Raw genomic sequence first — 27548 nt, 5'->3', positions numbered from 1 at the left:
CAAATGAACACTGGGTGTACATATATATTGTATGTATTTAAAGAAACACAGGCAATGCCACAGGTGCTTCCACAACCCAAGGAACAATTTCTTGGCAGCTTGTCAACAAGATTTTTTTAAAAACAATTCAGAAACAATCATCAATTACATGAGCTAAGTGAAGTAACAGACCTCAGCAATCACACAGTTGGCACTTGAGAATTGAGAACCAGTGGTCAGAAATACATTCTGAATTTTGTTCTCAGTACATTCCACCACGAGGTCAATGCAGTGGCATAAATTAACACAAACATTTATCTCCAAATATATTATTTGTGTGCGTATGTGCACGTGTGCAAAAGGCACAGAACAAACACAGGAGAATGTTTTCCATCATCCAAATTGCACAGAAGACATTAAAACAATTTAGACAAACTTTCACCACACGTCAAAAAGGGAAGAACCCCAAACTAACACCACTCCCTCCACAGATGGATGAAACCTTTTGCATAATTTAAAATAAATCCAGCCTGGAAGCAGGCCACATCCAGGGTCGGATGTAAACAACTTCACCATGCAGGTACAGTTGAAAACCAGCATTGGAATCAAGTGAATTTTGTGAGCAAAACTTCAGTGCTACAAACAGTTTGTGCAAGACAACTCTTTCAACCTATGTTCAGTTAAAACGTATCAAGTTAGAATTAATTCTCAAAATCTTCCTTTGCATCTTTCAGAATTCCCTAACAAATTCAGCACATGCAAAGCAATTTGTCTAAGATCAGACAAAGGCATGTTCTCATAACCTTCACTGTAATAACTATAATAAATAAGTTTTCTGTCCAGAGACAGAAGTCAAGGACTCAAACCCAATTAGCAGCTTTTTCTGGCAATTTTTAGTTCTTGATGTGCATTAGCTCTGGAGAAGGTTCACTGAGGAATCCATGTACCCTGCCTGCTCTTGAACTCATTTTCAAGTATCTTTCAGCTGAACTATACATTTAAAAGTTATAAAGGATTGATCAGATTGTTCCATAGTACTACTGCATTAAAACAACTGTGGCTGAAAAATCTCTTTGAAGGCTATATAGTATGTATGTTCATATAAAAAGAGAATGTACGGAACACAGTGTTTAAATTAATAAATAAGGTTAAAATTACAGGAACAAAGTGTGGCCACTAGCCCTTTCTAGAATGAATTATAGAAGAAAAGTCCATTTAACTTTGAGTCCACCAGGAAGTACGCAGGAGTTCCATCAAAAAGCTGTGCTTTTAAAAATCTCTGGATTTTCTTCTTCCTCCTTGGAATCCCTTGTGCCATTAGAGGCAGGTCTGTATTCTAATCTGGGGGGGTGGGGGTGGGGGAAGAAAAAAAGAAAGAAAGAAAAAAGAAAACTTAAAAAAAAAAAGATGAGAGAACAGAGAAGAAAATATCTTTGATATCCTGAGTCCTACTTGACATTACAGACTCCTAATTTTAATACCCTGTTGACTTGAGTTGGACAGATCCCTTTCTTACTCCAGGTGTATGATTATGTATCATTTTCAATCAGAGCCATGGCAAAAGGCCAAACGCTCTCAATGCCTTCTTAGGCCAGTTGAACTAAATAGGAAGACTTCAGCCCTTCACCAGTACTTATATGATTTTCAGAACCTAGAAAGATAAGATTATAACCCACAAAGTGTCCCTAAACCTTTACGAAGCAATGCACTTTTATAAATGCATTTCCCATATGTGCTTTTGTTCAGTCCTCAGAGTAAAACAATAAATTTGGAGCCAAGAGATGTACATACGAACATAAACACTTGGGAAGAGGGACCAGGATTCCAGCCAAGCTCTTATATTTTCAACGGAGCATTAACTACACTACCAAAACCAGCCCCTCACTCTGACAATACCCAAGCAAGTCCACTCCTTGGAACAGAGAAAAGGTGTGTTAAGATCAGAAAGTGACACTTACCCTTTCACCAACAGCATTTGCTCAATTGTGTCTGGAAGAGGCATACCATAGCTTTCTGGCAGAAATAAAGTTAGAATTCCTGACAGCACAGTCAGGCTCCCCATCAGGATGTAAGGCAGGAATCTATCATAGGCACCTAGCAGAATAAAAAACATAAATTAAAAAAAAAAAGGTAGCATCAGCTCTAAGTCTCTGATAATGTTTGTACCTAGATACAGGGCTTTATCCTGCCAAGATTTATGTGTTCAGTAAAAACCAAGCAAACTAACCCCCCCCCTCACAGCCTGGCATTCAAAGCATATGTTGCTATAAACGTGGTTTTAGGAACTCAAGAGTTTCCTATTGGGAAACAATAGCTATAAAAGCTGTCCCTATTGAGTCAGTAGCATTGTGAGTCTTCAGAGCACCTGTTCAACAGGGCACAAAAGGCCATCTCTCTCCTTTACAATCAATCCTCAGAGATGCTGAGACCTTATTTTTACCTGCAGCTGCACAAGACACCTGGACCTGGAAACAGAGAACAGTAGAAAAGCCCAAAAGCCCTCAGAGGCAGAACACTCATCTGGGTAAACAGCATCACTTTCCACCCACCACCATCTCCCCTGCCCCTGCACAGACTAGTTAACTTACCAAGGTAAACGAAGTAAGGTGAGAGGATGCTGCCCAGTCTAGAGGCCATAGAACTTGCTCCAACTCCCATGTTTCTCACTACTGTTGGGTAGAGCTCAGCCGTGTAAACATAAACCATCGAAAAGGCAGATGTGATCCCAAATTTCCCCAACATCACCAGCAGAATAGATAGTGCACGGATATCTGAAATCAAAACATAGCAAGGACTTCCATACAGCTCTGCCAATTCATGGTAATTCTTAATTCCATTGTATTTGTATAACTCCTGCCCAATTAATTCCAGTATCTGGTGTCTTTTTTCCCCTGTACATGTCTACAAGCATGGGCAACATTTTTAATGTTTTTTGGATGGGTTTTTTTGTTAGTGTTTTGGGTTTTTTGTTTTTAAATTACTAGGACTCAACTTTCATTTCCTCTTGAGCATGAGGCTTCCTGCCAAGCAAAAAATAAGGAGAACAGAACAAGAACTGGAAAGGTCCTCTCAGATTTCAGGGGCCTGCTATTGCAAACAACGACATATACTCCTTTTTAGTAAAACGAACAAAATTAGACATTGAAACAAGTTATTTTTGGTTCCCTGCTCTGGTTGCTCATTAACATTCCTAGCTACAAGTCAATAATTGAATTACAGGAAGCTGGGTTGACTTTAACTGGGATAGTTAATTTGAAAATCAAAACAGATTGCATCAGTGTCCGATCAACTCAAAAGGACAGAAGAAAAAAGCCCAAAACCTAAAGAGAATGCAACACATACATCACCTGTACAAAATAAGCAAGGCAGTTCTTGCACATTCTCTTTTGTTTATTCTTTGATTTTTAAACAACTGCTAAGCAACACCACACACCCCACGCCACCCCCCATACTTAACATCATCAGTAACGAGTCTGTAACGCTATTAATCCAACTGGCCTAAAGATGCATATGGTTCGGTATCCAATAAATGTTATTTCGTCCTCCTTTCCAGTTGCCAACCATTATTTTAATTATCAACACTAATTCAGTACAGTTAACTGACAACACTAATTCAGTAAGTTCTTTGTGGAAGCGTTTTTGATAAGTAACAACCCCTGAATATAACATCAAGAGCCAGTCACTGACAGCTGCTTGGGAAGGAAGTTCTGCAGCCTTTTGGTCACCTCCAGTTACTAAATTCTGGTGGGTCTAGTCCTGGTTTTACACTTGGGCCTTACCAGGGCACCTCGCCAGGGATGTACATTCAAGGCAAAACTGGAATACAATGCTAATCCCAACACATCACAGAGCCAATGACCCACCTTTAAAAATGCATCTGAATTGACATGTTGTGTGAGCTCCTTGTGCAGCACCACTGAGAACCAAGGAAGAGGGACTAAGACAGGACATGATACCTGTATTTAGTCCCCTCAGGACACTTTTCCTCCACATCCGCCCAGTGCATGGTACTGCACTTCACCTATCATACATATTTGAGATCAACTAATGATTCCATACGTGAAGGCACCAGCTGAATGAAGAGAAGAACACAGCCTCCCAAGAATAACGCAGCAGCCATTGAATACCGTCGAGGCAGATTTCGAAGCAGCAGCCAGGAAATAACGTAGGCTGGAACTTCAATCACTGCCGAGAGGAAGCAGTTCACATAGACATCTCCATGCAAGTTAGGTGTGTCAAGAGAAAGTCCAAAATAACCGACAGAGATTATCATCCTGAAAGAAGCAGAACAACAGGATCAGACAAATTTCTGTTCTTCCTGAGGTTGCCATGACCTTCTCTTACATCTCTCAAACACGGAAATCACTATGTAAGGCAAACTCAGCATCTGCCAGATTTGTTCAGCTCCGAAGCAGCTCAAGCGCTGACTTCAGAAACAGCAAGACAACAATTAAACTGTCCTGATGCTTTTTACCTTTCAAGCTGCTCTTGAATTCAAAGAATAAAATATATTTAAAAAACCTAAAAATATCCTATTCAGCATTAACAGAACCGGGTAGCTCCAGAGCTGTTGCTAGCCTCGCTGAGGCACAGGTGTACGAGTCCATGGTCATAGGTGCTGGATGGTCCTGCAGCTACAGAAGTCATACTTCTTTTCTGATGCCGTTGCATGAGTTTGCAACTGTCCATCCCACTCCCATTCAGACCTTGCAAGGACTTTTAAGACATCTCATTTGTCTCTGCTAGTTGTGCTGATGGAGAGGGTCTGCCTAATTCTCACTAAGCCTCCGTACTGCTGGTCACCCCAGGAGATAAGTGATGATCATTCATGCAATGATACAGCAGTTCCCATTACTAGTGGTTACAGCCTTTGGCTGAAAGTTTGGACTACTGAATTTCACTGCTGCCGAGGCCTACAGTAGCTTCCTATCATGTTTACCAGGGAGTTCTGGGTGGAGAACGTTGTTTCTGGATCATTACCCTCCATGCTTTGTGTATAAAGTCAGAGAGGAGGAGTAGGGCATCCTGGCAGACCCAAACAATCCGGGACTTTCTCTGCTGTGCCCCAAGCTGGCTGGGCAGCATCCAAGTCACGTTTGCATGCCTCAGTGCCTGGGCTGGTCAGTGCAGCAGGACAGAGCCTGGGGGCTGGGAACACTGCCATCTTAATTGTGCTGCTGCTAGATGACATCTGGGTTCCACATGATCAAGGGAAACACACAACCGGCCTTGGAGACAAATCCTGTTGTGTCTTGGGAGATGCTGGGAAGAGAAGGTTATGCTTCACCAAGTATCACATGGTAAACAAGGAAATAATGGGCACCAGATCAAGACATCAAGTTCAGGTGCAACACTGAGGCACAGAGCACTCTGCACTTCAACTCCTTCAGCATCTATGTTACAACGGAACCCAGAGAAAAATCACTGTACAGCATGAAGTGGATCGCTGACAAAAGATCTGCTCTTCCTCACGTCACATGGGAAGAGCCTTCACAGTCCAATTGCTTAAAATAAGTTGCCTGCCTAGTGTGCTTGGCAAAGCATGCAGTCATACAGCTGAGGGTAACCGCTCCGCTGCTGTGTGCCCTGCCAGCTAAAGCTATTCTCCTCCAGGGTAGTTAGGCGATGATTTCCACAATGCTGTGCAATATGTCCAGCCCTGTGCTCCCAGGAGTTATTTATATATACAATAAACGGTGCTTGCTGGAACCCACTTTCAGTAGCAGTTTGCCTTAGCTTATCACATTGGCAAACCTTGATACATTTTCTAGGAAAACTTTTAATGGTATTTACACATCCCAGGGTGACAAGAAGCCAAACTTCCTCCTCCCTGATAAAACCCAGCAAAGGGATTAGTTTAAAGGCCTGCTGCTTACTCAAAATTAACAAAACACTCAGCAATGCATAAAAGTGATTTATTGCTATCTGCAAGCGTGCTTTTTTACAGAGCTTCTTCTATGAGCTCTGTCAATTCATAACGCAAAATATGCCATCAGTATACCATGGGCTGGAAAACATTGCTGTGAGTCAGCATAAGATACTTTCATTTTTGGAAATTAATTAAAAGGAGGTTCGGCAACTGATACGCAAGGTAAAAAGAGTGGAAAAATTTCCCAAATCACTGAATATTTCTCTGCAAGAGGAGGCAAGATTGTGTAAGTCAGCTGTATATGTTCGACGCTTCCTGCCCATCATAAAATTTCATTTACCATGTGGTAAAAAGCCCTTCAGCATATGGAATGGGTTACATATTGCCACATTACTGTTTCTCTCAGATGCCTTCTCCTACCAGAAATGCTGTTCAAACAGGTTTTGCATTTGCTTTTTACAACCAGAGACACAAAATCGGCTGTGCCTAGGAACCTGCTGCTGATCTACTCCATGCAGCTTAGAATTAGGACAGACTTAATGCTCTAGCTCATTTCCAATTAAAGGTGAGAGTCAGCAATTGGTCTTGGAGGTAAGACAACAGTATACAGAAACTGTACTGACATTTCTGCAAAGAAGCAATATTACTTTTCTTTTTTGAGCCGTTTTCTGCTCAGGTTCCTTTCTCAGTGTGTTTGTAACACTGTGCTTGGTGATGGGCAAGGGAATCTGGCTTAAATATTAGCCAAGTCATCCTTGGACCCAAAAAGCAACATTGGCTTGTACGCATTGGCAGCTTGGTGGACTGAACTCCAGGGCTTTGCCTCACTAAAGCACAGGAACATTGTTCAAAAAGGCAGCAAATAGACTTAGTTAGCTCCAAAAGCACTTGAGGGACCTTCTTGGTTAGGGCACTGTAGGTACATGCACTAGTAGAAGCTCATTTTTATGGCCTCTGGCAGGCTAAGTTACCCTCTCCATCTCCTCTTTTCTAAGCAATTACAGCTTCACTGACATTCCCAGTACAGGAAAATAACAACCATTTAATCAAATAGAGCATAAAGTATGACTTCAGCTAGTGCAGAACCAAGCTGAAGATGGCAGGTCGACAGAGAAGCTAGCAGGAAAGTTTAGGGAAATCTCAGATTAGAACTTCAAAGACAGCTTTGAAAAAGAGATGGGAAGATTCTCCCCACCCAGGTCAGGCCTCCTGGTGTTTAGACCCCTGGGAAGTAGATCTCTGGCGGGGGTGGGGGGGGTGGGGGACATGAAGACAGGGCATGACTCATTCCTCTTAAAAGACTTTGTTACAGTCAGCAGAGCACTCCCCAAGGCCGGTATCAGGCAGGATTCCCATGCATCACTGCCAGCTGATCTGATTCTTACTCAATTCAGGATATGTCTGACTGCTTCAGAAGTAACAATCCAGATGTGTTTCTAGACTGTTACTGAAATGAGGAACCTACGTAACCATGTTTGCAACAATTTGGTTCCTTCACCCAGCAGGTCATTGGGTTTTTGAGCTGGTTTTGTCCATATCTCTTCAGAATACCTTAAGTGTTCAAAAAGCAGTTTTCAATTGTTTTGCTCCTTTTGTGCTTACATACACCTGAACTGCACTTGCTTACCAAAGAATCACTGACATAATTGTGATTGTTAGGATATTTCGGGTTTTCATTAGATCCAAAATGGTGTACGTCTGTTGCTTCTGGGACTTCAAATCTTGCAGCTGAAAAACAAACCAACCAACCACAGGAACATTAACTTCTTGCAACCAGAATTATTGTGAAAATAAGTCCCCCTTCAACTTATACATCAGTATTTTCATACACTGCAGAGCTAAAACAGATGCTTCACTTTCAATGAAACACCTATAAGTTGTAAGAGCCAACAACCTGTGAAAGTAGTTTTAAAGTTAAAGAAAGAAAGTTTTAAAGTCACTTAAAATTTAGGCTGAAATTAGTAAGTTTTCTCTGCCCAAGGCTTCACAAAACAACTGCTCATTGTTACTTTTATACTTGAATTATAAAGAAACAGCATTAATTCATGATTTATATATTGCTTCTGGCAGGGTTCTTGCATCCAGTTTACAGCACTGTGCCTTGAGGATCACGGAAATCAACTGCACTCAGACAAGAAAGCAAGGATGATGAGACATTTGGAAAACGTGATCTGTAGAAGTAGGTTTATTTAGCCTAAGGGCCAGAAGACCAAGGGCATCTTAAATGGTCTTCCAAGATCAGAAAAAAAAAAAGTGATAAATTGTCCTTCCATGTTCACTGCAGACAAGGCAAGAAATAACAAGATTAAACTGCAGCAGGACAGATTTAGTAAATGACTCCTCATGCTGGACCTAACAGAAATGTATTTAAACTGAGACAAACCGGCTAATGAGCTGAAGAGTCCCCATCATCATCCAGCCTGTTTTTGAGACCTTCTTCTAAGAATATAAGCAAAAAGAGAGCAAGCTTCTCCTTTCCCCTTGAAACTTTCTAGCTCCTCAATATAAAACCACTTCCATGTAAACAATGGAAGATACTCATCCATGAAGCATGCAAACAAGTTTTGTGCTCAGTAAGATTGTAAAAAAGGAAATCATTTAAGGTTGTTTTTTTTTTTTTTTTTAAATCAGGACATTAATTTAGACCCCTAACAAGGGGTAACAAGGGAGAGATTTTTCAAAATATGTAAAAGGTGATTTAAGAGGATGAGTGACTTGGCAGTGTTAGATTTATGGTTGGACCTGATGATCAAATAGTCTTTCCCAACCTAAATGATTCAAATTATCAACTCTGATAATGGCTGAACTCTGATAAAGTGATAAACACTATATGGCTGAAGAACCACAGTTTTCTGAGCATGTCACATTTTTCACAAAAGATGGATGTTTTCAGGATTTATCACAGGCTACTTACTCATCAGTTTAATGGTATTTTTAACAGTCTTACAGTATGAACATTAACAAGATTTTGATCTTACAATCTTCCACAAATTCTTTTTTCTGATAGGATATTTTGTATCTATCCAAATCTGTGACACTATCAACAGTTGGAAATCTAACCAAGGAAGAAATAAGCATCCATCTTAGCAGCTCAAAATTATCAAATGAAAAAGGTAATACTGAAACATTTTTAATTTTGACAATTTTTGAACTGTACTGCCAAGACACAATATTTAAGTAAAGACTCCTCTTTGCACAACTAGAAGAATCACTCTTGCCTGACAGACCTGTTATGTGCAAGCACAATAAACCGTACACAAAGATTATGTTCTCCCTTGACTTTTTTAAGTCAGCGTGACCTGAGAAAGTCAACTTAAATTTTAATATGTTTAAAGACTGAATGCCTTTTGTTGGCACTGTGTACTTTTTCATGGTATGTGCAAACGGTTCTCAACAAAAGTAAACTATAATTGTAGTTTCAAAAGAATGCAATTACTCACTACTTTACACTTTTCGGAACACTTTCCGCCTGGACTAACATACCATGCTCTATTCTGCATTAGTTCAGCTTATTTAATACTTTTTTCCTTAAAACACCAGGCTGGTCCAGCAGTAGTTGGATGTATTCCAGGACACAACACACCAATAAAGACAAAAGCAACCATTAGTTTAACTTCATTCCTCAAGAACCTCTCTTCCATATTCACTTAGCAAAGTTTCTTTTAGCAAGCTACTTGCCGGACACTGATTTGGGGCCCTTAAGTCTTGCCCCTCAAGTCAAAATATACATTATCTCCTCAATGTCTCCTAAACTTTATCTGAGCTAATGGGAACACGAAGTTCATGTAACCCCTGCAAGTCAGGCGAAAATTCTTCCCGAGTGATACTCTGTTCTGAAGACCTGGAGGATAAAATAACAACCTGATGCTCATGTACACCAAGTTTCAGTGTATTTGTTTTCATAAATCTTCATTTTCTATGAAAAGTAAACAGTTCTTTACATCTGATGGCTTTCACTCTGCCTGAAGACAAACCTCCCCCCACACAGACTGCAGGCAGCTTTACAGCTCTCAGCCCTTTCTCATAAATCACATGATCTTTCCTAAGTACTCTCCAGTTCTGCCACTATTTGTTGCCAAGAAACCAGCAAACAGGAAACAAAAAAATGGAGAAAAAACCCAAACAAACCACAAAACAAAACCAGGAACACTAAAATTCAGCATCACAGTTGCTGAGAAAAAAGAACCCTGCCTTTTAGGAGCCATAAGCAGACAAGATGATCCTTAGCAGGACAAGCTAGAACAAGAAGCTATGAGAAGGGCATTGAGGGCAAAACAATGGTTTGACATTAAATCTATCAAGCAAACATTTCCATCCCCCTCATATGGGATAATTCAACCAACCAGGCCCTATTTGTGCTCCATGGCTTGTTTGCAACCAGTCACCTGCTGGATCCTAACTGGTTTTGGAGTCTAAATACCGCAGGTGCTGCTCCCTACCTGCACGGGTTTGAGGAACATTCCAAACACGAGCTGGGGTTGCTCCTCTGTCCAAAACTCACATTCCAAATGCACGAGGGCTAAGGGCCAGATGGATTTCTGAGAACCTCTCTGCAGCATAAACATGTTTCCTAAAAACTCAAAAGAGATGCTGCTTTGGAGCTCTTCAGAAAGCAGACAAGAACACTGTAAACAGACCACTGATGTAGAGAAGCTTTGCACACATTTTTTGGCCACAGCGTTACTTTTACCTTAAAAAGTAAAAAGATGGAAGGAGTTCTGCATTCAAACAATGCCTGTTCGTGGAGCTCATTTTCCTTTGAGTGTCGGAATGTTAATCTGCGTTTCTGAAAGCTGATGTGCCACTATTTACCTGTAAACATGCACCGCATACTCCAGCCCACCCTGCGGCAGAAGCCAGCACTTCTTCCCCTTGTCCAGTGTTCCCTGCGGCAACATCCCCACTCCTGCCCCTGCCTTCTGCTGCTTCTAATCCAGTCCCATTCAGAGACGGCAAACAAAGCAGCATTTCTTTCTAAGAATGGGAGACAGAGAATTCCAGGGACAGTGACCTTAAGCAGATGTTGTAGCCAGAGCTTATTTTCTGTTCTGCTGCAGTGCTGGCAATGGGCGTGAGAAGGAAGGAGAGAAAAAAAAAAAAAAAAAAAAAAAAAAGGAAAAAGCCACATTCTAATGAAAATCTAGGGGAAAAGCTATCAGAAGAAGGTCTGGGTTTTCCTGGCACTCTCACTCTGTTCCAGCAAGACCAGGATTCTATCCTACCATGTACAAGTAAGTCTGCACAAACAGGTAGGTTTGCCCCTCAGCTAATTCAACCCAAGTGAAGCTATTTAAATCTCAACAGCAAACACACTACAGTCTAAAGGCTAACCATTCCCCTTTTAGCCTGTTACAGAAGCCTTGTAAAGCAAGTGAGTGTGCAAGAGATTTTCATGTAAATGACAGGACAAAGTCAATTGTCAACCAGAACACAACTGGGCAACTGCCCAGACAGATTCTACAGATCTGCCTAAAAGAGGCGTCCATTCTCCCGGATTATGCAAACAGTTTGTCTGTCTGACTTTTGCAGGTCACGTTTGAATGAGTGTGGAACTGCTTCTATGCCTTAAGGTCACCAAACAGCTCAGACAAAGGGGAGATACCCAGAGGGAACACAAACATGTTGGAAGAAATAGATAGGAAAGAAAAGATACTGCTAGCTACACCACCCTGAAAGATGCTCGAGTTTTGCTTTCCTTAACATGGAGTAGAAATTGGAGTTGAGTATGAACTAGGTTAACATTATTTTCAGTGCCACTGGCCAGGATTAGTTCTGTGTTAAACTTTTATAGAACTGTATTACACTGCACAAGCATAAAATCTGTTCAGCCCAAGTATCTGGATCACAAAGCAACCGGTACCTCAAATTCATTACCCTCCCACAAAAACTAGAGTTTAAAAGGAGAGAGGCAGCTGTAAACCGATCCAAAAGATGTTTGCATTAGAATGCATGTTGTCATTCCCAAGGGAATTGTGGGGAAAGGGTATTCTGCTTTTTAGAAAAAGGATGACCTTTTACCCATTTGAGAAGTAATATATTGCTAAGTCATATCTGGAAATTAATAACTTTACACAGTCATTAATAAGTCCAACAAACAACTGGACTGCTAAATGAATCTTACCTCACTAGGGTCAAGTATTACATCTGGGGCTGTAATGCCGTTAGTTTTTGCAGCCTTTCGGATGATGTCCTCTGCCTCTTGAAATCTTCCCTGGGAGATCAGCCACCGTGGAGATTCTGGAATGACCCTGCAGAAAAGGTTCAGAATAACAAGCCTACATTTCCACAGAAAGCACTGCTGCAGACACCAATACACATTGTTCCAGGCATGAAAATCTCAAAACTTGCCACATCTTGCAGAAATTAGAGCAATGACAACAGAAATCAGATTTACAAGAGCAGACTAGTATACTGAACAAGAGCAGACTAAAATGCGTTTGTGGGCTTTAGAAGTACTGAGGAAATTAGCAATGACTCTGAAAAAAGCAATAAAAATCTTCAAAGCACAGGAAAACAGTTTAAAGAAATTCAGAAATGTGAATACACAGGCAGCACGCTGTACGTTAAGAGGCATATTCTTAGAGAATAACACATATAAAATTACTAAATGTAAATACTGTCACATAAAGGCAAGTCAGAAAGCAGAATTCACCAGTCATTGAATGTTCTAAAAAACGGGATGGCATCTCCAACACAAATGCTAGTGGACGTGAAGAAACACCACCCCCGTGTGGACCACTTCAACTTTACACACCACCTAGAAGTACCTCATTAACCAGAAGGAAAACACGAAGTCTCACAGATACGCAAGTCCTGTTTTGTAGCTTGTCAGCTCTACGTCACCCTAGCATTGCCCAGCTTCCCAAAACAACTGGCTTCTCCTGCCCTCAGTTCAGGCCTGCTTTTAAAAGCTTATGGATTACAGGTCAGTGCAGAAGGATGCAGTTTATTGACTTTTTATATTATTTGCATGTACACCACTTAATTCTATAGAAGCCTACAGAAAATGAAGAGTAGGCTTTCCAGGCATGAATCAGATCACCCACAAAGCTGTGGACTTGCAGCTAAACAGCTGGGAAGAGTAAAAGACACAATGTCCGTTCTTCATCTGCCCATTTCTGAATGTCATTGGTAAAGGCTGGTTGGCTTGGAGTCTGGATCTTAAAATTTATCTGCAGACAAGAGCTTCTAAAGACTAAAGTCTTTTAACTTAGTTATACTCACCACCAGAGCGGGATGCAGAGCAGCCCAGGTAAAGTAAGCGCCAGCAGCAGCATCCGCCAGTCTCTGATGAAGTAAGCAAACAGCGGCAGCAACATGTAGCCAAATGCATAGAATATGCAAACGCCCAGTGTGCAGAACAGCACACGAATTGACTGGCCAAGAATTTCAGTGCCTGTTCAAAACAGCAGAGTGAAGATTAGTATTTTAACTTAATAGCAACCAAGTAACTTACGAAAACTACCTCTAAGAATTGGTTTTGAAACATACTGCACTGATAGTCCCAGTATATAGCGTGGTCTGCCATCCAGTTTTAGAGGCACCGCAGAACTGCTTCACGCAGTGATCCTGCATCAACCCAGGTCATTCTACATATAGAAGGAAGAGAACTGGGCCATACAATATTTCTGTAACTCAAAGTAGCTAATACTTGCCTAATTTTATCTTCTTTGAATCTCACACTTGACCTGAGGAGCTAAAACCATCTGACATACTACAAAACATTCACAACAGTTAACCTCAGCTTCATCTCTATCAGGTCCTCTCCAGCTCATGGAGAAAGACCAGCTTCTTTAAAGAATAATTCAGAGATGCCTAAACTAGGCTCCTGACCCATATCACCTTCTAAAAGACTATTTTGCTATTAGCCAAAAAACCTCACACTCTTTCGGTGTACACACGTGGAGTTCACGTTGAATCACTAACAAAGGCCAGGCTACTGGCAGTGGAATTAAACGCACAAACAGGGGTCAGTGCTTCCCTCTGAAATGCTTTGGGACCTGCAAATCAAGAAACATAGAAAGAAATATAATCTTCCTTCTTTCCACAGAAATCAAAGAAGATTACAGATGTTGCAGCAGGATGTGTGCAGTGAGGTTAGCTGAACACTGCTTTCACGGCTGCACTGGCCTTCTCTGGCCCAAAAGGAATTTCTTGCCAGCATTTGGTACTTTGGACAGTGAGGTCACTGTAAATAACATTAATGAAAAAAACCTTTTTTTTTTTCAAATGTCAGATTTATCAGGTAATTCACATTCTCATGATCATATATGGCCTTAGTTATACTGAAGATCTACAAAGCAAGAATCATTATGTCATTTAAATTTTTATGCTAGGCTGTTTAAAGGACTTTATAACACTCTACTATTTTTTTTGCAAGTCTTTAAATCAAATAGGCATTTAGGCCCCAAAATGGACAATAGAAATCCCTGAAAAATCATGTCTTATACATCTCTCCAGCTAGAAGGTGGACTTTATTTCAAATAATTGATTTCTGTCATTTTGCTTTTTAGGTTGGTAAGCCACAGAATTAATTCAGATTGCACCTCTATCAACTAGGAATGTCCAAGGAGAGGACAAGTCATCCATGCATAGTAAGGACACACTCTTAACAGTGCTGCTTGGCAAAACAAATCAACCTAAGCCATCAACCTAAGCCAGTACTGAAAAGGAGTAGGAAAAACACAAGACGGAAGAACACATACTGTGCCCAGCAGGACTTTCATACCAAGAACAAATGCTGCCACGTAGTTAGATATCTGTCCCATGCCGACCAGCACAAAGAACACTGAAAACATCTCCCAGCTGGTAGAGAAGACCTGTATGAAGCTGAAGACAGTCTGCATTGCCAGAGTTGCAAAGAGCACATTCTTCCTGCCAAACCTTCCATGGACAGATTAGAAGGAGGAGGAAAAAAAAAAAAAAAAAAAAAGGGGAAAAAAGAAGAAAAAAAAAGAAAAAAAAAAAAGACATGATTATACAATAGCATGAATGAATCTTCAGAAACAGAAAAATAAGATTACTCACACGCATACTTAGGGAGATATATCTGCAGAAAGCAGAGGTTCAGGAAACGTGACACGGGCACAGCTATTCTGAATACACTGGAAAAAATCCACTGGCCCAGAGAAAACAATATTCTAAGGGCTGCTAGTTAAGTTGCCTTTAAGTATGTGCTGTAATGCTATTTCCTTCTTACTGATAGGATGAACAGGGAAACAAATCACTGGGAGCAAAATATTTAAAATGCAAGAGTATTAGGTGCTCCTTGTCCTCTAAGGAGCACACAGTATGACATAGATTAGCATGTGGGAAAAAAAAAAAAAAAAAAGAAAGGAAAGCTTCTGAAAAGTAAAACTCAGGTTTGTAAGATGCTATTATCAGTTAGTGATCCCATGCTGCAATCTTCATTCCACTTCGTAAAAAAAAAAGAAACAATTTTAAGGGACTCTGGCAGTTCTATCAGTGAAGTATTAAAAACCAAACCAAACCAAAGTAATTAAACTAAACCCAGCCCATCAAGCTGTTACAAGGGTCAGTGCTGATGTCCTAGCCCAGGCAGCCCCACAACATAAGCAGACTTTGCAGCCTGTGACAGGACGTCCACCCCACTCCAAAGTCAGACTCAAGCAGAGGGTCTCGAGCTGGTGCCACAAGCCTCGGGCAGGCCATGACGCATTCACAATGGACCCTGCAAAATATCCTGTCAGTCTCAATGTCGTGCCTGGCCAGGTGCGGGGCACAGGCTTGCTGCACAGCTTTCCGTACCAGATGGGCAGATGGCGGCAGCAGAAGACCGCAGGCAGCCTGGCTGGAGCAGACTCCTGACCATGAGCTAGTTGCTGCTGCACGGGGTGAGGATCTCTGTCACTCTGTGAAGGACCTGCAGGAGACTCCCATGATTGTGAAAGTGTGAAGCTGGTGGCTTCTGCCACCAGGAGAACAGCTCCTGTGTCACCTGCTCGTTAGTGACCATGGAAGACACTCAGCATCCTTGCAGCAGCGGAGGGGCTGAGAGCTCTTTTGAACAAAGCATCCGAGACCTGCAGCAGCACCAGGATGAAGTGGCAGGAGACTCCCCATAGCAAAGAGGAGATATTGTCCCTCACATGGGAGAGCAGCTGGAAAGCATGGAGCTCTGCCTGGGGATGGATGACGAGTAAGCTGAGCGCTTATGGGTTGGGATTAGCAGGCAGACCAACAGTGGCACCACTATGGGTGTCTGCTGCAGACCACCTGATCAGAAAAGGGTAAAAGAGGCATTCTTCAGACAACCACAGCAAGCTTCGTGTTCACAGGCAGAGGCCATCAAGAAATAGTCTGGGTTGGAAGCGACCTTAAAGACCACCCAGTCCAACCCCCTGCCACTGGCAGGGACACCGGCCACCAGCCCAGGTTGCCCCCAGCCCCGTCCAGCCTGGCCCTGGGCACTGCCAGGGATGGGGCACCCACAGCTGCTCTGGGCAGCCCGCCCCAGTGTCTCACCACCCTCACCATAAAGAATGTCTTCCTAATATCTAATCTAGACCTACCCGTTTTTAGTTTAAAACCGTACCCTCCTGTCCTATTGCTATATGCCCTGGTAAAAAGTCCCTCTCCTGCTTTCCTGTAGGCCCCTTTAAATCGGAAAGGTCTGCTATAAGGTCTCCCCGGAGCCCTTTCTCCATACTGAACAACCCCAGCGCTCTCAGCCTGTCTTCATGGGGGACTTCAACTACTCCAGTACCTGCTGGAAGGACAAGACCCAGGTGGTTTCTGGAGCGCATCAATGACAATTCCCTAATGCAGATGACTGAGGAGCTGACAAAGGGAGAGACTGGTGGATGTCAAGCTCGTGAACAAGGGAGAACTGTTCGGAGATGTAAAGGTCGACAGCAGCCATGGCTGCTGGCTGCGCAATGGTGAAGCGCGGGATCATGAGGGGAGGATCAAGGCTGAAGGCAGGATCACAGGGAGAGCAAACACTGGCCTGATCAGGGATCTACTTGGAAAAATCCAACAGCATATGGATCTGGAGAGAAGTCCAAGAGAGCTGGTTCATTTTCAAGGATCACTGCCTCCAAGCTCAAGATTGGTCCAACCTGATGAGCAGGAAACAACATAAAGGCCCTGAATGATGCTACAAGATTTGTGGCATAGGGATTATGTTTCCAAAAAACAGGAACTCTACAAGTAAATCAGCAAATTAGAGGATCACATGTTCTCTGAGGATCAGGAAGACAGCACACAAAGCATTGCACAGCAAATCCCAGGGAGAGAATCAGGAAAAATGAGCTTAAAAAACCCCAAAGAAACAAACAGTCAAGATCACAAAAATTAATGGTGTCCTCCATTTTATATTTTTAAAAAAATGTTTGTACTGATAAAGAAGCCTTTGTTCTCTGGAGTACAGCTCAACAGCATTCATGCTTTGCAGCTTCTACAAATGCAGATCATTGGTTTTATATGCTGCATTTGATGATGAGGAAGAGAAGCTATGTGTGTTTATAAAAAAAAAAGAATTTTAAGTTTGACCTCAAAGAAAGGAAAACAAGCCTTAGGGATCTCTCTGAACATAGTCCAAAGTAATTAGAAAAGAATGCCATTGATTGATTTTTTCCACATGAAACTTATCTCTTACACCTGCTTTCTGGCATAAAACCAGTTTGCTTGAGAAGTGATTTCACTGAAAAAATAAACAGATAGAGGTAACACCCACCAACAATCTTTGTAACATTCTGTTCTAGTGCAGGACCTTTAGTCTATACTCTGTCTACATTCAGATTAGCCAGTCACAGAACAAAGACATGTTAGTAGCTGTAGAAAGACACTTACAAAAAACTTCACACACAAGAATTGCTTACAAAACAGCAACAAATGAAGAGCCAGCAGCTCTGGCGTATATACTTTACTTGTCTGAGAGCTGTCCCGATACGAAAGATCCAAGCAGGACGCCCACAAAGAACAGGGAGGTGCTCAGGGGTCCTTTCCAGTCGTCGTCACATACGAGATTCCACTGCAAGGAGAGAGAACACAAAAGCCTTTTAACAAACAGGATCTCCTCTTCCTGCTCAGCCCAGATGAAAACATACCCTTTGGACAGAAAACCTCCATGAGAGAAACAAATAACTAACCTATTGCACGGATGCAGCTCCATGAAAGTAACGGCAAGGGATGCCCAGCAGCAATGGGCAAGGGCCACCACCCTGAGCCATCTCGGAAACCATCCAGCTGCAGCCCCAACACTACCTTTAGCTGTGACCCATGTGGCTTTCTTTACACAGGTGATGGCTGTGCTATTTCACCTACACGTGTATGAGTGATGGTAACTAATTATTTCATAATGCGCTTGGTTCAGGTCCCTTTCAAAGGCTCTGCAGCCCCTTAAACTGCTGCAGTTCTGCTGGTTTTGGAAGGAGTCAGAATAGATTCCAAACTTCCCTGCATGTGGCTAAGTTTGCCATTAAAATTTCACATTTCTAATATAAGAGATACTGAACTATGGAAACGAGAATATAGAAAAAATACTTTAATACCATTCTGAACGAGACTGGAGACTGTTCACTCCTCACTGAGAACCTAACTAACATGCATTATAATCTCTGGAATACAAATAGAAATACATACCAAACAAACAAAACATTCCAAAATTAAAACAAAACAAAAAAAGTAGTAATAGAAGAAGAAGAAAACAAGATTTTTTTTTAAATGAAGACTGCAATAGTTTCCAATCTCCTACCCATTTCAGTCTGGTGTTTTTGAAGCAGCACTTATATTATTTTTGTACCTATACCAACAGCTATTATTGAAAGACTCTTAATTTTATTTTGGTTATCTGGGGAGAAAAAAGCGTGCAAATATTAGAAGGACAAAACCCAGCAGGGACACCTCATCCCTTACCTCACTGCTATGCTGTGGCTGGAGGAGTTCCCAGTGCTCTCCCAGTCCCACCATGTTGCCCAGAAGCCTGCGTGCTGGGGGCAGGAGGGGCTGCAGCCCCACAGGAGAGGAATTTGGAGGCACCCAATGCTTCTGATGTGAGGCCAAACCCTCCCGAACTTAATTACACAAACAGCTCCCACAGGGCCCCTTCTGATGTTTGAGGGACAGAAACTTTTAATCTGTATTAAAAGGTTGAAACAAAGATATTCACCCTAACCCTAATAATTAAGCCCCCTTGCCCCCCAATTACAAATTAATAAGTGTAGCATGTTTTACTCTTAATTTTTTTTTAAATTTGTACTGGAACACTCATCAATGCTTTGATCTACCCCATAAGAAACCCAGCTGCTGCACGTCCCAGCTCTGCCATCCACACCTTGTCCATGGTCCCCTGCCAGCATTTTGCTTTGTCCGTCAGCCCTGCCTCCTTAGCATAATGCCTCTGACTCCAGGAGCCTCACAGCCCCCAGTCTGTTAACAGTTCACGCTACAACTACATCCTAATGTATGTTTTAAGGTTGGAGGATCACTAAAAACCTTGCACTGAACGAACAACACCAGCAATGGCCTTCCACTCGGCGATCCCAAAGGCAAAACTCAACTGAGCCACCACTTATTTCATGGAAGAGCATCCAGTTTTGAACTAGAACTGGAAGTTCTTCTAGAGGTGAATGATGCTCATTCATACTGGCTGCACTTTCATCGGTGTTTGTGTAACTTCAGCTGCCAGCCTTGGGCTATCTTATGAATTCATGTCCATCATTACTATTTTTTTTATGGTCATAGAGGCAAACAAAATGAATACAGTTACAAATTGGGAAAAGGTGCAAGTAATTTCTTAACCTCTCCTTTGATAAATCTGACTGGTTTCGTGCCTGAAAAAAATATCTCCTTCTATCAGACTTCATACCCATTGACATTATTCTTGTACTTATTCCCCAAACCTTTCCAGCCTCACACCACCTCAAGCACAAGCACCAGTGCTCAGTGCAATGCTCCAACAAATCCTACCGACACTATCAATTATGCATCATTATGGAAGTTCCTTTCAGAACTGTGGCTTCCTAATGTGCTAACAAATTTATACCACTCATGTAAGGGATGTAACTTACTATAGTTATCAATAACATTTGGATTAAAATCTGCAATTAACATTTATAATTAAATCTCTACTTACTGAACAGAAGTTGTACTACATTATAGATTAAAGAAAGTTTAGGCAATTCTGTGATGACCACAGAGGCTAATCCAGCCAGAAAGCTTCAGCAAATTGTATTTGGCAACTTGGAAATACGTAACAAAAGATCATTATCAAATTTATACAGGCCAAAGGTTTCAGTGGTTATCATATGCCCTCATATGACAACACTTAACCAAGAAAATAAATACCACAAATACTAACTCTGTATTAATAAAGACTCGTCTACTCACAAAGAATTATCTTTACATCAGCTACTGGAGCCAGACACCTTCAAAAACAGAATTAAAATCTAACTAGCCAAACATCTAGCTCGGTGATTTATATCTATCATTACTAAATAAGTCATTATTTTCCAGCTGCTCACCCTGTGCTTGCAAGTTAGTAATCTTCTTTCATCTTACACCCTGTGCTTTGGCACAAGGCTGTGCAACATTTGGCTTTCCAGATGCTGGCATGCTTGTGCCCAGCAACAAACATTTTCTTCAGACCACTGAGGTAGAGACATTGCTTGAAAAAGTTTATGGTATTGAAATGTTTTGCACTGTTCTGCCAATAGTTTCTTGCATTGGTAGGTGGAAACACATTGGTCCTTAAAACATGGCAATTATTAGCAGCTTGTTTTTCTGTCCACTCTATTACAGCAATGTTAGGAACCATTATGCTGAAGACCGTTTGAACCAGGCCTCAAAGTGAACTTCAGTATCAGGTTTCCAAGGAAAATGACTTTGGTTGTGCAATACCAGTTATTTACAGACTCCATAGATGCACAACCATCAGAACAAAGGGATTTTAAGGTCTGTTACCCCTTGCCCCAGGTAAACGAATGCTGAAGTCTTCAACTTTTTAATGACTCACCAACAAAGTCTACTATTTCTTGTCAGTGGTGGTGGCAGCAGGCTCCCAGAACCATCCTGCAGCTACACCCTTCACTCAACTACACATTGCCCACAAAGAAGTCACCAAAGTACTACTGTTAGAAGACCAGCATTGCAAAGAGCGAGTGTCCCAGGAGTAGTTACTGATTGAAACATGCTGCTGGCAGTGCTGTTTGGACATGGTATACTGTGACCCAGTGCTCTAAAATCATGTGCTATTTTCACTTCTTAGTGTCCTTTGAGTTAGCCTGCTAGCTCTAATGGCCTTTGCCCCAGTGAATGAGATAAGGTTAACCTCAGCAAGGTATCAGGGCTCCAAACAGGAGGAAAACATTTCAGCTTTGTTTCAAAGAGCAGCTGCTGATGTTGCAAAGAACCGAGCTGCTGAACACTGGTACCCAATGCTCAAGGCACAGCACATAGCATTCTCACTCAATTTTATTATAACTTTAGAAAAGGACATCCTCTGTTGCAGCTTAAACTTATCTTCTTTCTCAGACAGCTTGCAGATATTTTGTGCTTTAGCTACTTCCCAAACAATTCATCAGGTTGAGTTACATCTTTGTCAGCAGCCTCACACCTAGTAGCAATAATCACTTGCACATTGGAGTCAAGATGCATGGGGAGATAGGTGCCTCCGTAAGCGATTCCTGGCTGATACCAGCTGCTGGTGAGGACAGGTGGAAAGAGGGGACAGGGAAAAGAAGACAGGCTATGGAAACGACCAGGAAATCCAGACAGCTTGGGGGAGAAGACAGAGGGACTGAAGCCATTACTTCTCGAGCACAGGTTTGGGACTAGAGTATGAAACAGTCCTAGGTATTCACAGTCATCACTTAAGCATGTCTTTAGGAGAATCCTTTCCAAGTTCTGCTTCATCTCTTACACAGCAAGTCAGCTACCTGGAACCACATATCCAAATCTCTTGCTATAAGGCAAGCCCAGTTACAAAACTGGGAAGAATAAAAAACAACCTACTCCCTCAGATCTTCTCCCTCCCGCAAACACAAGGTCCTTCCCAACCACATTTTATTAGCTTCCAGTCTTTTATCACAATACAACCTGAACAAGAAATATTAATGCAGGTTTATCCAGAATTACACTAAGCAGCATACGCAGAAGTGTGTTTATCTTGCTAGAATAGTGTTTCCTGTGTTCCTTCTTACACCTTTCCAATACTAAACTGAACATTAATATAACACCTCTACCCAAACAGAAAACTACCCTACAGTTTTCATACAAACTGCAATCACAACAAAATTCAGACTCCAAGATGAAATATTTGAATTCTTTTAACTACAAACTGTGGAACAACATTAAAAGCATAAAATAACAGCATCAAACAAAAATTGCAAGGCAAGTTTAGGCAGACAGAATGCTGCAAGTCCAGCTGAAGATACCACTATACAAGTAAAAAATATAATTCCCAAAGATCTCTAGGCACTTTAAAACCTTCAGGGCTGAAGAGTAATTTCCTGTGTACAGGCTCTGCTTCCACTGCACTTGCAGAATATCACCTGCCTTGAAAGGAGAGCTGGCACTTCATGAATTACTAACAGTAAATCCTGCAATGGCTCTCATCCAGTCACTGATGCAGGTCCCTTACCCTGCTTCACTTTCACTGCAATTGTATCATCTTGCAAGAAATGACAAACCAGGAAGTAACAACATTCTAGTTGCTAGTAACAAGATTTGTATCCTATTTAAACATAAAATTTGCCCAATATTTTTAATGCATCATAACATGGAGATTGCAAGTCTAATTACAGGCGTGCTCTTCAAAACTTCAGAAGTTCTTGCAATACAGCATCACAGCAAACAAATACATACCACCACCAAATACACACCACTACCAAGTACGTTTGGAAAGTTACAGAAGTAGTTGCAAAACCACCAACAACATAATTTAAGACCTCACTTGAAAAAAGCATGTTTCTCAGATTATAGAGAACTGTTCCACCACAGGAGAACTCCTACTTCCCTAACACCATTAACGAGAACCCTAAACAAAGAAGAACTATGACAAACACAGTAACTTTAATAGCCTTACTTGGTTACACCCGTGTTACAAGCAAAAGCCTTTTAAGAAAAGGAATTTTTTTACAGCTACAATGTATCATGTCCTCCCACTCTTCCCCCCCCCCCCAAACCTGTTTTCGTCTCTTGCCAAGAATAACACACATGATAGAAAAATGAAGTGGGATAGTTCCATGTACTAATATTTTCTTTTCAAAATCAAAATGTTAGCAAAAATTTTTGAAACTAATCCAATATCCTGTACTCTCTCCTGCCACTTGCTTCTCTCCACAAGTAGAGGCAGGTTCAACAACAACAAAAAAATCTCACCATCTCATAACCTTCGAATCTGGTCTTGCCCGTACCCATATAAATATCCTCTTCTTACTTGAAAGCTATGATTGTTATTAAACACCCTTTCCTCTGAAAATACATTTGTATATTTCAAATACTTAGAAGTTCCAGATGTTACATTAAAGCTTATCAGCTAAATGTAAACAGAGGTCTGTATCTACAAAATATAGATTCCGCTCAATTTTTCTCCTTGTAGTTGTTTTAAATTTTGACAGAGGTAAAACTTGCATAGAACAGGAAGGAAGGTGCCAAATATTTCATAATTCCAGTGCAGAAACTTCACCCTCCCCCATATATCAGATTTTTGAGATGGCTGGAGAAAAAGGAAACAAGGCACAGACATCAGAAACTGAGAGACACGAGCTGAGTTTTAAATTAAAGGTAAAGACAGCATAATGAGAACATTACCCTATCATTAATTGTCCATGGTACCTCTAAAAGAGCATTGTTTCCATTAAACTATATCAATTGCACATTTCTGACCCTGCACTTTGTAGAATTCTGAGGAGTCCTGCATGACGTGCTTCTTAAACCACACCTTTAAAACCTCAGTATTTTACAAGTACTTCTGTACATGTCAGACATTTATTTGTATTTACTTCTTAAATGAAAGCTAGACCTTTTTTCCCTTATTCTGACAAGACTATTAATACTAAGATTTCATACTTGAAAATCACCGAAAGGTCTTTCCATAACTTTATCAGCATCTGGGGCTGAAAAGCTGTCAGTATGAACTTCAGCCACAAAAATAAGCAGTTATTAACCTACAGAAAGAAAGAGAATGCACCTGTTTTAAAAGATGAGAGATAACATGGGGGTGGCTAACACTAATGAAGAGTTCAGTGAGAGCTGAACCTGGATGACACGAGCTTGATTTACACTTCAGCTCCTAGCTCTGCTCTTAGAAAAGCCGGTCTAGTGGCAGGTGTCCCTGCCCATGGCAGGGGGTTGGAACTAGATGATCTTTAAGGTCCCTTCAAACCCCAAACCATTCTATTATTCCATAAATTACAATGTCTAGCATGAGCCTGTGTTTTTATTATGGTAAAGCAAAAAATGCATCTCTCTGCCTTCCAACAAAGAGTGAACGTTGAAACCTCTGGTTTGACAGCTGTATCGCAGTGCCTCTTCGTGTCATTCCAGGTGTCACCATTGCACTCTCCACTTGTTTCCCGAAGGTCTTCTGGCATAGCCCACTGACCTTCAGGAACAGGGCTCTGACAATACAGCAGGGCACTTGAATCCCTGGTGTGCAGGGAATGGAAACTTCTGAGCCTTCACAACTGCCTAGAACTTACTCTCTCTGCATGTCCCTGCATGACAGAGCACCAACCCTGCACCAAGCCTCAGGACACTTGGCAATTCCCACCACGTGCATCCTTCCTCTGCAAAAGCCAAACAGTCGCTGAAGCTTGTTAAGAGCACAACAGGCATAAAACACGCAGTTCTGGAGCACAGCACCTGCACTGCTCTGATTTCAAACTGATGAATAAGGCAATACATTTTTAGAGGTTGACAAAGGATACGTGTATACTATTTATGTTTCAGTAAGTAAGAATTACTCCCGTATGGACTAAAATGTTTTGACTGCTATGTTGTCTAACATCTCCTCATCACATCATATTTCCAGTTCATTCATGCTCTTAATAATTCCACTGCTCAATTCTATTCCCAGTTATTCAGTACAGCCCCATAACAGCCACAATGGGCAGAAGTTAGCCTTTTCCCTTAATTACTCCAGTTTTATTCTGTTTACTACCACATACAAACTTTTATTACTCCTACATTCTTTTTTTATGGGACTTATGGAGGAATAGGAACAACACAAATGGTTTCTTGAGCCAAAGTAAAGCTTTTCTTATCCCCTGAGCTACAGCATTTCAAACAGCAAGAGACAGAAAGGGATTTTGTTACAGGGGAGCTGTTTAAATACTGCAGACTGGCTAACAACAACATACTGTTGTTAGCCTGTGTGAGAAAAGGAAGCCTCTCCAACTGAGAGGGAACTGAATGTTTTAAGTCTCTCCTGAAAAGCAGAACCATAAATGAGGCCTTTCCCTAGAGTCATAAGAGATTCAGCAAAAAGCTTTCTTTAAAAAAATCCCCCCTTCCCCCTCCTAGTGTTGGCTACGGAAATCTGGGACAAAGGTCCTCATGATTATTCAACAAGTTAGAGATATGCAACCAAACACAAGATTAGTTAATCATAAAACCAGCAGCACCAAGCCAAGAAATTAAACAAGTTTAACACCGAAAACCTACAAGTATGTGAAAGGCCACAGCTCTTGCAAAACTCCCTCAGAAGCATTAATATTAAAGGAGAAAAAAAATACTGCCTCAGTGCATGATGTCTGGGCAGACAAACACTACCTCCCACAGACACAGAACATCTGCCAAACCATACAGACAACGGGCCAGAGCTTCTGGGGAGTCTCCGTAAAATGTTAGCAGCTCCTGTTTTTTATAGATTATAAGACTCCTGGACAATACCCTGATAGCTCAAGACATCTTAATTTACAGTAGGCCATAGCTCAGGGAAGCAACTCTGAAGACAAAGTACTGGCTGAAGCCACATCTAAGCCTGGACAACCATTACAGTAAGGCACTTGGAATGAAACCTGTACATTCAGCTAAGTGAGACTGCCCCAAGAAGATGCCAATTTCTTTACACTGCCCCAAGAGCAGCTCAGCCTTTCACAACAGTGCATTTCAGCAATGACCAGGATCTAGAAATTCAGAACAGCTTTCTTATCGAGGAAAACAGCAGTTCTTCAGAGACAGGTGAGGCAATGCCTTGTGCCACTTGTCAGAATCACTCAAGCCCTTGCTGCGCGTGTTCAAGGGAAGTTCCCAACAACCCCAGTGTCACCACTTCCATGCCTCCCTGTGCTGCTGTGGCTCCTCTCCCTTGCTCCCTTCCTCACCCCAGCCCTCCTGAAGAGGATTTCTGTGCTCAGATCAGCTTCTGGTCATTAAGCACTCACACCCATCACTATCCAAACACCCATTTTGCAAAGCAATAAATAACAGCAAATATAGTTCCAGCTCTGTCAAATTTATCCATGGGCACAAACAGGCAACGGGGCTGTACAACTTCCTGAAAATAAACCCATACATGGTTTGAAATTCAAGTATTCCTCAAAGTCCATTTCCTTGTATCTGAACCCAGCGTGGGGGGCTGCACAGCTTTCTCTTGGAACAGGAGGGACCGGCGGCGCAGCGCTGGTTGGGCCCTGGCGCAGACCGGACTGGAGGGCGTGTGAGCAGCAGCGAAGCCGGGCTGGCCCACAGGTGAGTGCGGGGACAGAAGCCACGGGCACGGCCACAGCAGGGCCATCGCAGGCGCTCAGCAACCACCAGGATCCTTTTGGACACAGCATCGGACCAGGGCTGCCAGCTTGCTGCATTCTGCACAACTCAGGGTGACTTCTACTGCCCACCTTTTTCGATCTACTACCACCCAGTCGATCTCCCGAGTTGAGAGAGGTCTCTGAGCCGAACGCGCCGTCCCTGTGCTGACCCTGCTCCCTGCCCCGCAGACACGCCAGGTGAGGTGCCTGCACTGCCCACCAGCTCCCGCACCGCTGCCGCGCTGGTTGAGGCACTTGGAGGTTCCTTTTGCAAGTGGAAGCAGACAGAAGATCTCAGTGTGAAGGCAGCAGGACCGACCGAACAGCGGGGCCATGCCCCAAGCCACGGGGGCGCCGCCCCTGTGCCCCGGTAACTGCCCGCTTCCCCCTGGCTCCGCCGGGGCCGCCCGCCCGCGCCCCCGCTGCCAGCGCGCCCCGCCGCCGCCCCCGCACCTCGGTGACGATGGTGGAGCGGTAGACATCGCGGCTGTACTCCCAGCCGTCCAGGCACGGCTCCAGCTCCAGCGAGCCCAGCTCCACGTCGGAGCCGGGCCGCAGCCCCAGCGCCGAGAAGTTGGCGAGCGCGGCCAGGCGGTAGCGGCGGCAGCGGCTCGGCACCGCCCGCCCGCCCCGCAGCTCCAGCGGGGCGCTGGCGTTGAGCCACTCGCCGCTCAGGTTGGCCCCGCGGGGCACGGCGCACCGGTGCTCGGGGGTGCCGGCCAGGAAGACGATGGAGAGGCCGTTAAAGCCGTTGGGAATGATGCTGGCGCTGAGGAGGAAGAAGACGAGGCGCTGGAAGCGGCCCCACTCGCCCAGGAAGGCGGTCACCTCCTCGTAGTCGCGCATGGCGCAGCCGAGCTGCGGCCGCCGCTACCTGCGGGCCCGTCTGGCACGGGTAGGAAGCGGCCGCCCCGCGCCGCCGCGCAGCCCGCCGAGCGCCTCGCCATGGGCCGGGCCTCAGCGGCGGGGGAGCGGCCGGGGGT

General features: G+C 42.9%; 1 protein-coding gene across 1 annotated transcript; it reads right to left on the bottom strand.

The window, feature by feature from the left end:
- Positions 1 to 17: 17 nt before the first annotated feature.
- On the bottom strand, positions 18 to 27548 carry LOC102059070 (organic cation/carnitine transporter 2). Its single transcript, XM_055719215.1, has 10 exons — positions 27019 to 27548; positions 17740 to 17843; positions 14577 to 14731; positions 13073 to 13244; positions 11970 to 12096; positions 7476 to 7576; positions 4039 to 4253; positions 2568 to 2750; positions 1938 to 2073; positions 18 to 1320 (listed from the first exon to the last, which is right to left on the bottom strand). The coding sequence occupies exons 1-10, from the start codon at positions 27409 to 27411 to the stop codon at positions 1233 to 1235; spliced, it is 1674 nt and encodes a 557-aa protein (XP_055575190.1). The 5' UTR covers positions 27412 to 27548; the 3' UTR covers positions 18 to 1232.

The sequence above is a fragment of the Falco cherrug genome, chromosome 8 (genome assembly GCF_023634085.1).
Source record: "Falco cherrug isolate bFalChe1 chromosome 8, bFalChe1.pri, whole genome shotgun sequence".
Classification (NCBI taxonomy): Eukaryota; Metazoa; Chordata; class Aves; order Falconiformes; family Falconidae; genus Falco; species Falco cherrug.
The sequence above is the reverse complement of the archived record's forward strand: the minus strand, read 5'-3'. Positions and strand labels throughout refer to the sequence as shown.

Coding starts and splice junctions, on each gene's coding strand:
- LOC102059070 (XM_055719215.1), bottom strand. CDS start 27,411: ATGCGCGACTACGAGGAGGTGACCGCCTTCCTGGGCGAGTGGGGCCGC. Junction 17,844..27,018: donor GCTCCACCATCGTCACCGAG/GTGCGGGGGCGG, acceptor CTCTCCTTGCAG/TGGAATCTCGTATGTGACGA. Junction 14,732..17,739: donor TCGGGACAGCTCTCAGACAA/GTAAAGTATATA, acceptor TGTCCATGGAAG/GTTTGGCAGGAAGAATGTGC.